This window comes from Protopterus annectens, chromosome 13.part0, assembly GCF_019279795.1.
Source record: "Protopterus annectens isolate FY-2018-M chromosome 13.part0, PAN1.0, whole genome shotgun sequence".
NCBI classification, from domain to species: Eukaryota; Metazoa; Chordata; order Ceratodontiformes; family Protopteridae; genus Protopterus; species Protopterus annectens.
The window spans coordinates 423,814,454-423,827,876 of record NC_056747.1 but is presented as its reverse complement, the minus strand read 5'-3'; the positions used below and the strand labels follow the sequence as shown (position 1 = coordinate 423,827,876).

Genomic DNA, 13,423 nt, shown 5'->3' with positions numbered 1-13,423 from the left:
AGAGAAGTAGATGCCAAACAAGAGCGGTCCCAGGACTGAACCCTGAGGTACTCCACTTGTCACTTGTCTGGAGCTTGATTTGGTTTCGGCTACCTTTACAGTCTGGGTTCTGTCAGTAAGCCAGTTGGCAACCCATCAAGTGACATAGGGATTTATGCCCAGCTTAGTAAGTTTATCTATGATTCCAGAGTGGGGGATGGTGTCGAAGGCCTTGGTGAGGCCCAGATAGGCTGTGTGGACTGCCTTACCCTCGTCCACAGCTCTGGAGACTGATTCGAAGAAGTCAGTCAGGTTCAGGAGACAAGATCGTCCCTTCATGAATCCAAACTGGGTGGGGTCCAGTGTTTGAAGGTTGCCAATGTCTTTGTTTATAAGTTCCATGATAATGTGTTCCATGCCCTTGCAGATCAGGCTCGTCAGACTGATGGGATGGTAGTTTCCAGGATTCAAGGTGGATCCCCCCTTGTGGAGTGGGATAACTGTAGCTGTGTGTCACTCAGTGGGCATGAACCCTGAGGTGAGGCTATGATTAAACATGACACTTAGGTGAGGTGCCAGTTCAATTTTGTAGTTCATGTAGTACACAGCCTGGGATGTTATCTCGTCCTATGGATGCTGTATTCTTAGCTTTGGAGAGTGCGGTTTCTACCTGTGTGGCTGTGATTACCAGAATTTGGCAATCTTTTGGTATTGAGATGGACCCTTTAAGGGGTGAGAGGGGGGTGAAGTTGGCAATAAATCGATCTGCCAGGATATTGGCAATATCCTTGGGGTCAGTATATTTAATGCCATTCTGTTGTAGCTCAGAGCTTATCTGAGCATTGCCATTTGGATTCTTGACATAACTATAGAATGCCTTGTGGTTGTCTTTGGAATCTTTGGCAATTTTATTTTCGTAACTAGCTTTCGAGGATTTTATGAGGGATTTCAGCTTCTTACTGTAAGGGAGTTTTTTTGCAGCCAGAGATTTTCCTCTTTTCTGCAACAGTTTCTTTCTTCTGTTGTATAGTTTTTTTATGGCAGGGGACCACCAGATCGGCTTCCTTTTTTTGGAGGAGAGCATCTTAGTTCTATTTGGGATGGCACGATTTATGCATGAGTGGATGTGCTCGTACAGTGCCTTAGTGTAGAATTCAGCAGTCGAACTTTCAGCTCCCGTCTGCATGAGTGTTATGAAGTGTGGCACTTCTGAGTTGAATAGCATGAAGTTGGCTTTGGAGAAGTTTTTTACGGAGGTTTCCTTACTGGGGGGTGTGGGTGGGATGTTGATGTCAAGGATGATTTGCTTATGGTCAGACCTAAGCAATGAGAGAGTGACCACTGGTGTGGAGCATCTATCTCCCATGTTGGTAATGACCAGGTCTAGGATATTGGAGCCCCTGGTGGGACAATGGAGTAGTTGATCCAGGGTGTTGGAATTTATGAATTCCAAGAACCGTTGGGAAAAGGTGTTTGGTACCTGAGTAATTTTCCCAGTTAATGACAGGGTAGTTGAAATCACCCAGTATTAGGGTGTTTGGTTGTATCTTAACATTTTCCGGTATGTTTAGAAAAGTGTAGTGAGTATCTTGGGGCATGGTGGGGGATCTGTAGGAAGCTGCAGTTTGGATTGCAGTCTTACCTAGTGTTAGTTGCACCTGGAGAATTTCAGATGCATTGTGTTGGGCAACTAGCCTGGAGGTGTGAATATCCGTGGTGAATATGGACATTCCTCCACCTTTAGTGTTTCGGTCTTGGTTTGGTGGCCGAAAAGTGTGGTAAGAGTTGTAGCCTGGTATTGCAGGGGTGCTCCCTGGAACCTTGAACCAGGTCTCAAGTTACTGCGTAGATATCGATGTTCTCCATTTTTAGGAGTGCCTCGAGAGAGTGCATTTTGAGGTTTAGACTTCTAGCAGTGAGTACCATTGCCTTCATATTTTGCATGCTTGTATCTGTTACGGTGGTGGTTTTGTCCTTTGAACCTTGCCTAAAAAAGGCACTATAGGGGTGGCAAGAGCTTTAGCCAGTAACCTGAATCCCAGGGGTGACAGGTGCAGACCATCTCTGGCAATGCATCGTGGTCTGTCGATCATGTCATCCCAGGCAGACGGATACTGGATCCCCTTTGAATGACACCAGAAGCTTAGCCAATTGTTGAAGTCAGTCATTTTGTCCTTATACTGTGGTATCATTCTGGGCAAAGACAGGATGCTACTCAGGGCTAGGGTCGTACCTGCCTGGGCCATATGATCCAACGTGAGTAACTGTTTAGTGTACACTGCAGCTGTTTGGATATTAACCAATTTTTCCATCTTACCTTTAAAATCTGCAACATCTGCTCCAAGAGCACCAGTTACAGAAAAGTCCACATTCTGCCTTGTTATAGTCATCTTGGGGATAGTGCTTCTGTTTTGCTCCTGGTGAGAGAAGCAGCATAGGAACATTATTTCCTGGGGACTGCTGATCACTGAAAAGCTTAGTAACTGTTTATATCTGTCAGTTTGGTTCATAGGTTGGTTCTAGGCTATCGGCCCTAGGGCCTATATAAGCCTAGCCGTAACAATTCCCTGGCTATTTCTTCCCACAGTATTTACTTCCCCGGTCCCCTGTCTAGCAGGGTGACTGACGTGATCCCCAGGGTGAATTTCTTATCTCCCATCCAATCGTCAAGGTTCCTTTTTTGAAGAGGGCCAAGGAGGCACTCTTCTTGACATGCATGGGCAGTCTATTCCAGAGTCTGAGGAGTCTCTGGGTCAGGAACCTGTCCCTCCAGCATGTTTTGTTCATTGGGATGACAAGGTTTAGATCCCTGGAGTGTGTGTCTCTGTGGGATTGGGATTTCTTTAAGTGTAGCATGTCCAACAGCTCTGGGTTTGACATGGCCTTGTATGTTAAGCAGAGATCTCCTCTGAGTAGACGATATGCGACAGAGTATAGGTGGAGTTTTTTTAGACTGTCAGCATAGGGCATCTGCAGAAACCCCTATACAAGCATGTTAATAGCTGCATAGAGGCAGCTGTACCCACCAGAAAGAAGTACAGAACTAATTCAAAAAACAAGCCCCCCTGGTGGAATTGCAACATCAGTAAGCTGTATAATAGAAGGAAGAAAATCACGGCAAAAATTAGGAGGTGCAGCACCCAGCAGGAAAAAATCATCTCATCAAAATAAAGAAACAACTCAAAGGGCAGATAAAACCTACCAAAGCCAAACATGAGGTAAATTTAGCCTCCCAGGCCAAGGACAACCACAAGGCATTCTTTAGCTATGTGTGCAGCCTCAAAGGCAATACACAATTGTGTATAGAGCTCAATGCAAATGGAGCCACCTGTACTGAACAAGATAATATAGAAAACCTTCTGGCTGATAAACATAGCTGCAACTTTACCCCTCTCTCCCCATCAACCTTCCCTCATGAAATACCATTAAATATAACTCCCCCTGCTATCACTAGGGGAACAGGCCCTTAATTCTCTCAATAAGGCCAACAACACTGGATCAGTGGGCCTAGACAGTATACCAGGATGTCTTCCAAATAGCATGAAACATGCTTACTTAGGCCCTGTCAAATTACTATTTAACTGTAGCCTCCAAACAAGCTTTGTGCCTCATAAATGGAGAATAGCAACAGCCATGTCTCTGCACAAAGGTGAGCAATTTACAGACCCTGGAAACCACAGAACCATAAGCCTCACTATTCTATGGAAAGCCATGGAAAGAATTATCCTGGAAATGATCATTAGTAACATAGGAAACCTCCAGGCACTGAACCCAACCCAATTTGGTTTCATCAAGGGCAGGTCGTTCTTACTGAACCTGGTGGAATTCTTTATGAAGGTCACCAAAGCAATGGATGAGGACAAAATGGTTCACACTGCCTACCTTAACCTGGCCAAGGCATTTGACACAAGCTCCTACTCTGGCATTGTTGGCAAACTTAAGAAGTTAGGTACAAACCCTTATGTCATCCAGTGGATAGCCAGCTGGCTCACAGACTGACCCAGGAAATTAGAATTGGGAGTCCACTTCTACAAAGAGGCCAGTCACAAGCGGAGTCCCTCAGGGATTGGTCCTGGGACCGCTTCTTTTTTGGCATTTACTTCTCTGATGTCAAGGCCAATGTTACTGGCCTTTGGCTGACAAGATTTGCAGAATATTGCAAATTAGGAGCTATCATTGAATTCCCTACTGACACAAATGTTCTACAGGAAGGGCCAACACAGACAACTGGTGCCAGAGTCATGGACTGAAACTAAATGCCAAGAAATGCATAATAGTAACCTTCAGGAAGTCATCCATCCATGGTAACTGTCATATTGACAACACACCCCTAAGAGTTGACCAAGTAGTCAGGGACTTGGGGGCACACACAGACAGTAATCTAGCTGTTGACCTTCACGTGTCTATAGTAGTAAGGAAAGCATGCTATGTTGCACAACTTCTAAACAAACAAAGGTATTGCAGATAGGTTCAAAGAAGCAATTGTTCCACTGTATTTAGCATTCATCAGACCTATTATTGAGTACAATGCCCCCTTTGGTATGTACCTAACTAGGCATATCCAGCAATTAGAGTCTCCACAGAAGTTCCTCACTAAAAGAATACAGGGCATACGTAAAATGTCCTATGCAGACTGCTTCAAGGCCCTATCCCTGTATTCTATCATGCCTGGCGTACAAGTCATGGTCAGACCCCAGTCTGACTCCTGCATATCCGCAAAACAAACAGCGCCGGAATTACCCATTCTAAAGACTTAATCCTTGCCTGTGATATAAATAAGACATGCTGGAGAGACAGGTATGTATCCCAGAGACTACCCCTTCTCTGGAACAGGCTGCCATCCATGTGAAGCAGACTCCTCCCTAACCCAGTTCAAGCGTAACTTGGACAATTGGATGGGGAGCAGGGAGTTCATCCCTGATTTGGCACCTGTCTCTCTAATGGACACAGGCAGCCTGTAAATGGTCCATCCTCCAGGCTCCTGCTTGTAAATGTTACACCTCCAAAGCCCCTGCTTACACTTATCATGTGTAGCAGAATTTGTCAGAGATTGGGGATGAATGGCTAGGCTTAAAAAGGCCCTTGTGATCATTAGTCTAGTAAACACCTATGAACCTGGTACAGTAGCAATAATTTCTTGCAGTGCTGTACTGCCCTTGTGTGTAGTAAGATCAGAAATATGTACTGTCACAAGTCTGAGTACTGTCATAGGTTCATAGGAGGTTACTAGGCTATTGGCCATAGGGCTTTTATAAGCCTAGCCATGTTATACCCTTGTTCCCTTATTGACCAAGTTGCATGGTCTATAATCATAGAATCGGCACCGACTGCCTTTGTTCAAGAGGGACATAGGTGACACCCCGGGTTAAATTTACAGTCTCCCATCTAGTTGTCTAAGTTACACTTAAATAGGGGCATTGAGGAGCTCTGTTTTACATGAATTGGGAGTTTATTCCAGAGGAGTGGTAATTTCTGGGAGGCACATCTGTCTCCAGCACGTCCTGTTAATGTCACAGGCTAGGTTAAGATTCGTAGTGCAAGTAAATTTTGTCCCATTTGACTTGCAGATGTGCAGCATTTCCATTAGGGTAGGGTCCAAGACTACTCTGTAGGCCAGGCACAAGTCGCCTCTCAGCAGCGTATAAGATATGAACCAATTATTGCAGTGTGAATTTCGACCAGGTTGAGTGCAGGGATGCACTGTAAGACATTTTGTTTAAAGTCTGCAGAGGCCATATTATCCGGGGAACTGTGTAATGTAACTACAAACTGGCCTTTCCTACTCTAGGTATGGCTTATCTTGTGCAGCTGAGCTTCATTTTTTGCTTTGATAGATCATGTTCACATTGACTGTATTTCTTGGTACATGTTCAAGAACTGAACCTGCCGACCAAAATACCCCTGACTAAATGAGTTCTGTAACCTGTTGCAGCCATTTGTTTGACACAGGATCTTATCACTAGTGCTGTTATTCTATTATTTTGTAGACACATCTAGCAAGACCTTTTTTATTTATGACTAGTGCATCAGCTTTGTGCACTGTAGTGCTAACTGTAACAAGAAAATAACTTTTTGAGGGAGTAAGATTGTCCACATCTTTATACTGCTTACAGAAATGATAAGGAAGGAGTACCCAACGATAGCAGGACAATTCAGATGCACACTGCTGAACATTCTTTCCTGAGTTACTGTCAAGTGACTGGGTTCTTCCTGAGCCTGTTTGTTTTTTTTTAAATTCATGTGTAACATTTTAATCCATTGTTTATCACTAATATGTCTGCTCTCTCCATGCATTCTTTGAAGACCTGCCATTGTTCAGTAATGTAATGTATCTTGCAGAAATACAGTGAAATAAGATAAGTTTAGAATGTGATTTTATTTTCTAGCACTCATTTGTTTGATTATCAATAAGTGCTGCTTTGTACATCACAGAGTTACAGATACCATAATACTGCTGCAAGAAGTGAACGGATTCAGAGCATTCACTTGTCTCTATCTCTCTTTTTTTTTTTTTTTGTGACAGTGCTGGAGTGGGTAGAACTGGTGTCTTCATCACGTTAAGCATTGTTTTAGAGAGAATGCGGTATGAGGGCGTGGTAGACATTTTCCAGACAGTCAAGATGTTACGAACACAGAGGCCTGCCATGGTGCAGACAGAGGTAAGGATGCAATAAGTATCATGTTTGGAACTGATAAAAAAAAAACAAAAAAAAAAACAGAATGCTATTGTACATTGGTTTTAGCCCTTCAGAATTCAACTGATATTGGTGATTTATTACTTATATATTGTACAGCAACTTTACTGTCATTGCATTATCATGTCTGCTCCTCCAGAATGTTGTTTTTCTGGATAGGAAGCTGCAGCAGCAGCACACCAGTGGACAGCTGCATGTTGATAACTGTGGTACCATCTTGCAAATGATCGTGAAAAGTGGCACGTGCACAGAGCTGTAGCTGGCTCATCCAGTGTTCAGTGCTATTTCCCAGTCTGCCATCTTTCAATTCTTAAGTTGAAGAGCAAAAAAGAAAATAAAAGGTCCATTCCCCCAAGCAAGCACTTCACCATGGGTTTTGTGTTCCTCCTCCATCTCAGCTGTGGTTTAAAGTGAGTGCATTATTTTGTAATGTTGCCTTCTCAGTCCTGTTTAGAGTCATATTTAATGCAAAGGTGATGCATTACATCTTGATCATTTACATTTTCTTAATTTTTTAGACTTTTCTGCTCACAGCCTGCTGAATTGAAATGTGAATAAATGTCTATGACTAACCGAATGTTAGGGGTCTGATTCTAAAAGACTCTCTATGAAAGCTTACCCCTTGCACTATAGTAAATCACTTACTCCGAGACCAAGTCTTTTGGAATTGGAGCAGGCTTGCAATGGACTAAGTCATTTACACCAAGAGCAGTTCTTTTGAAATCTGGCCCTGTGACATTAGGTGTCTGTGGCCCACATAATGGCATCAATACCCTAAAAAAGGAAGGAGCACTCCAGCTCCTCTGGAATTCTGGCCCTTGAGGCACATTCAGCAGGGTCTTAGCTACCCTTGTTATGTGTAGTTACAAGAGAATACCAAAAGCTTCAGTAAGGGTACTTGCTTGAGCATCATGTATGATGCCTCCCAACAGTTGCTGGTAGGATTTACCTCTCCACTATTCAGCACATGCAGCCTGAATTTTGGGAGTCCGTTAAAAGGTAGATGTCACAGCAGTCCACAATGCAACTGTGCTGAAAAAAGATTTACAGCAAGAGTGAGCTTACATCACAGTGCAATTGCTCTTCTGCAGGCTTTTTGGGTAGAGAAAGATTGCTGGAATTTATCCTATTTTCTTACAAAGGCATCCATTAGCATTAATTGGTTAAATGAGAAAGAAAAACAAAGTTTCATCCATACAGAATCAAGATAAATGTAGGATAATAACTGTTTCCTTCATTTTACACTGATACAGATAAGCAGAATAGAAAGGAAAGAAAAGCATCTACTTACTAATTGAATATCGGACACATCGACAAGACAGAGCTGATGGTAGTAATCCACAAACAAGTGACTGATTGTTTTGTTGGCACCACAGAAAGTACTGAGAAACTCATGAGTTGTTAATGCATACCCCTCCGGACAAAAGAAAAAAAGCTGACCTGAAGTCTGTTTTCTTTCCTTGGCATTATGCAATCCTTCCTATCAGCTGTTGCCAGGTGATACTTTTATATAGAAGCTAGTTTCTACTCTGTTCTTCTTAGTCTGGGAAACAGTGAATTGGCTTTTGGTTCCATGAAGCAGAGTTCACTAGATTCTTCTGGTTCAGTAATTCAGTTTGACAGTACTTTTTACTACATAAAATTTGTGCAAAATATACACAGTCCAACCATAAAGGCATTTGGAAACACAGTGCTTAGCATGTACAAGCTAAACTGCTTCACAAGACAGTAAACACAGTTGATGTAAAACAGCTCATGAAAAAATAGTACAGCTAATGTAGTAACATCAGTCTGAAGATGAAGACAAAAATGCTGAAAAAAAAAATAATAGCAATACTTGACTCATTATCTTCACAGGTTTCTGGTGTAGTATATCCTGCAAGACTCAGTCATTGTTTTCAGTAAGTAAGGACTAGAAAAAATATCAGCCATACCTCTCAGCCTCTTTGCCCAAGAAATCTGGGCAAAACCAAAAATAATGGGGGGGGGGGGTCAAAGGCCCAATAGGGCAGATTTTAATTATCGCCATTATAAACTTAGAAAGTCGCTAGAATAACAGGATTTGCATTAGCATGCATTTTCTGAAGGATATGAATTCTGAAACTCTTATGTCTGTCATTATTTAACAAGTTCAATTCTCACTGATTTGCCAGAAAACTACAAATTTTATGATAAATAGACCAAATATATGAGGTAAAAATCTGGACATTTTGCGAAAATCTAGGCAGTTAAGAGGTATGATAGCCATCCTGCTAAAATATAGGACAGAATCTTTCCCAGTAATGTGTACCAGAAGTCCCTCTTGGGTGAGCGAAGTGATGTCATCTTTAACATATATATATCTTACATTCTTTAATATACCATATCTGCAGTTTCAAAATAATAGTTTCAAGCACGGGATGTAAAAGATCTGACTGCACTTTTCGAAAAGAGTAGAGGTTTAATTAATTTACTGCTACAAATCTTCACAATTACATAGCATTGGTCTACTTCAAAGACATACAGTGGTGGCGTACAAAAAACAGCATTTGTAAACAAGTATGTCCTATAGCTCTTATTTTATTATATAAAACCTTGGCACATCTGGCACACCAGATTCTCCAGAAGGTATACATCCTTCTAAATGTTTCAGATAAAGTAAACTACTTGGCTTTCCACTGCCATAACAATCTAAATGACATACAACCGATGTTCTTATTTTCTAAAAATATTCCAGAATTCTTTAACTCTGTTACCTTCAAGAAATGACACATAGTTTCTAATTGACCATAAAAACAATACCTTTCATTAATACTTTTATATAATGATGCTTTAAATGTCATGTTTAAATCTGTGGAACAAAGTTTTTTGTTTTTCCACAAAAATAAAAGTTTGCTTCCCAGCATTTTTGAAAATAAATGTAAAAAAAAAAAAAAGTTCCTGAGGATGGAATTCTAAGCTGATGCCATATGTATAGCCTTAATATTAATATTTTGGCAGGAGGCATGTACATTACTTTGTGGTCTAGCTTTAATTACGCTGCAATAGCGTGAGTTAATACTTGTGAAGCAGTTATGTGTTTGCCAACCTGTTAATTTAACTGTTTGGCAAAAAAACTTACTTTACCTGAATATGGATGCTGAAGGAACTCAGATGCATGCAAAGCAAGGCAGAACAAAGTCTGATGAATGAATGTAATGTCTTGTACAAGATGAGAAGGAACAGACCAAGGTAATGGATGAGTAGAACAGAAGGATGTAGAGTGAAACAGAAAACATCTGGGGAAGTTGCTTCATAGGCATCTCTGTGAGTGTAGTAGCAGCAGGAATAGAGCTGTAGAGTGGGAGGAGAAAAGAAGTTAGCTGTTATGCTGGATAGGCCTAAGTAATGAATTTGCCAGAGTGGGGAAAACCAGAAAGGAGAGAGGGTGGATTTTCAACAGAATGTAACATGGAAAAAAGAGAGAGTAGAGATATTTCTTCTATCCACAGGATTTTTTCTTTTAACAAATAAATAAAAAATAAACAAAAAAGAATGCCACTCAGCAACAGGACCCGGAACAAACTGGCAGCGATAGTTGTAAATAAAAACGTTTTAATAAAGTAAAATACAGGTACACACTTTAAAACAAGCGCTTTCGCCCGGTCAATACCGGGCTTCTTCAGAATCAACATTTTTGACTCTGAAGAAGCCCGGTATTGACCGGGCGAAAGCGCTTGTTTTAAAGTGTGTACCTGTATTTTACTTTATTAAAACGGTTTTATTTACAACTATCGCTGCCAGTTTGTTCCAGGTCCTGTTGCTGCTTGGCATTCTTCTTTTTTATTGGTTTTGGTTCATTTGTTGCTTTTTTTGTGGCTTCTAACAAATAACTAATTTCATGAGTCCTCTCCTTCAAAATATGTAACCTTGAATTGTTTTTCTTTTTTTCGGTATTGAATTCTAGCTGACACCTTCAAACAACTCAGTGTCACAGTCTTTCTGTCTGCCACATTTAAGACTTAAATTAAGACAAGATGGGAATGGCTGAAAGAGGTTATTTATGGCTTTGATAAAAGGAAACAGTGGGAGAACATGCTATAAACTTTTTAAGTAGCTCAGAGAATCCACAATTCAAGTGGATATGAGATGTATGAGAACATGAGGGTGCAGTACAAGTATGCAAGGTGAATGGCTCATTGTTGATGCAGTATAACTATTTAACAGAATATTGGATGACAGGAGCAGTTTGAAAACTTAACAGGATTGAGCAGTGAATAGATTCAAGCATGCTAGGGACAAGCTTAGGTCTTTCATTATGAAGACTTTGGGTGGGGTTAAACTGTTTGGTAAAGTACTACCTCATGTGCACCTTATGCAGTAAATAATGGACAGTGTAGGTAGGACATGTGGTCCTTTGTCTGCTGTCAGTGTCTCTGTTATGTGCAGAGTGCTATACAGTGAAAAGTCATGTAACGCAAACTTACTGTTTTGACAGCAGTACTGAAAAAACAAGACACAACATATTAGAGTAAGTATGCAGATGTCATGCTTTATTTGCATTTAACATAACTGTATTATAAAGCTTATTGGTTTAAAATTGTACTTCAAAAGCCTGCAGACTCATATTAAAGCTCCTGTCTCTAATACACTCAATATTCCTACAGCTTAACAGATTCTTTACCACTGAATTCCATACCTCAAATTTCCTGGTAGCTGAATCACTTGCAGGCATTTATACTAATCATCCTTCTATCACCTGAAGTGTCATTATTTCTTTTCTTTCTCAGTATCCCCATACAAAGATTGTTGCCCACTTAAGTCCTTAGTTGCTCAAGAAAGTATAAAAATGTTTTTATTTATTTACTTTTTATTTTTGAGGCCTTCGCTTGCTTTTTAAGAGTGTTACAGTACTGCACTTTTGTACTCTGTTCTGTAGGTAGAATTATAATTATGCCTGTTTTATGAAAGAGCAGCACAGTGGTACAGCACTGCCCCCTCACAACATGCAATAAGTGCGTGAGGATGTCCAAGTGTTGTATCCTATGGCAGGCTAGCATCCTATCCAGGATCGGTTGCCTACATACCAACTGAATGATGTAATAGGCTACATCTTCCCCAAACCTGAAAAGAATAACGAAAGTATCACAAAATGAATGAATGAATATTTATCTGATTAAGTGTATTATGCTTATGTTATGCAAGTTACCTTGGGAAACCTTCCTAAGACTTTAGCACTTCATTTGCTTGCTTGTTCATATGGCTACCCTGTAAAATCAACTATATTGCCTCTGTCAAAGCAGCTGACTAGACTTGGCACACTGCAGAAAAAGTTCAGCTTCCTGTACACATCTCACCCATTTTCATCTCAATCTGTTATGCTAAAACCCAAAGCAGCAGTGAACTTGGTACCATCAGTTAGCTCACTTACATTCTCCTCATCTGAATCCATTTTTATTATGTCATTTTTTCAGCCCTCTGTACTTAAGCTGTACAACGCTGCAAGCTGTGTCACTAAAATATGTAAGTATGGCATCATTACCACTGATGTAATCCAGGTTTATTTTACCTCCTGGCTTTTTTCAGTTCCATATTCTGTCTTGACATAAAGCCTTTGTAAGTAAGTATTTGCTCAAAGGTCTGTTGAGGTAACAAATAAATAAATCATTGCAAGAAGAATCTAATGGGAGTAGTAAACCTTTGCCTAGGGGATACATTTTTGAAGACTATGAGCTCTGAATCTAAACTGAAAGCAGCTTGATAGCTTCTGGAAGCAGAAATTTGAATAACTTCCAAGACAGTGAAAATGTGACTTGTTTGTACATGTTCAGTGTTTTCTTTATCTCAGTTACTGCTGTTTTCCAGCTAAGACTAGTAGGCTGCTGCTGCCAAAGTAAAAGTATAGAAGAGCTACAAATTTTTATTACAGAAATAAAAATGATATACTCACCGTTATTTTTATTTTTTAAGATAATTATCACAAAGTCCTGCCTCTCAAAACAAGAGACAAAGGACAAATGGGAAATTATCTTTTATGTAAGCTGGCCCAAGTACTGGAAATAAGAGTGCTGCATGACTGACTCTTACAGTGCTTTAGGATTTACAGCAACTACCCCTAACTGCCACAATATTTTTTTAATGAGGACTCCTCAAAACTTTACATCAGAGAGCTGGATATAATTTGTCATATTTTTCTGCTTCTAAGGACACAAATAGGAGTAGGTTTTCTTGACCTGAGAAGCAGTATGAAGACAATATTCAGTAAACAGTAGGCAAACCAGAGTTCATATGTGATGGGTTGTCAGAGATCAGAAATTGCAATAAGCTTATAATTGTTGTAGCTTTCCTGATTACCATTCACTTGCAAAACTTGAGCAAGTTCAGTTATTGAAGGTACTCCGGAAGGGAGATAAACAGTTTAGTAAGTAAATAAGTAGCAAGTCAGACAGGGAAAATACCGCAATGAAATTTTTTCCTGCTGCCAGAAGTATGATGATGTGGACATCAGGGCATATTTCACAGATGTCCCCATTGTGCTGCATATATGTAAAATATGGGAAGAGCAGAACCCTCCAGTGGAGAGGTAGATGCTTGCTAGAAACAGGGTGCACTGAACCTGTTAATTGTGCTACTCTAGTAACATTACTAAAGGCATGTTGCATTCCAGGTGGGCATACATGTCACATGAACTGATTGTCCCACATGTAAGGAGCTGCAAGAAACAAAGGATCACAATGTTTTCCTTTTCTCTTATTTAGCACAGAAACAAAGAGCAAATCTGAAGTAGAATT

At 40.5% G+C, this 13,423-nt stretch overlaps 1 protein-coding gene across 32 annotated transcripts in view; it reads left to right on the top strand.

The window, feature by feature from the left end:
- LOC122787386 (receptor-type tyrosine-protein phosphatase S-like) overlaps positions 1–13,423 on the top strand; it is a 3,272,784-nt gene that overhangs the window by 3,241,596 nt on the left and 17,765 nt on the right. For all 32 annotated transcript variants that reach the window (XM_044054059.1, XM_044054057.1, XM_044054056.1 and 29 more), the window contains one exon: positions 6,503–6,638. In XM_044054059.1, the coding sequence (XP_043909994.1) occupies positions 6,503–6,638 (136 nt within the window). The remainder of the gene's footprint in view (positions 1–6,502; positions 6,639–13,423) is intronic.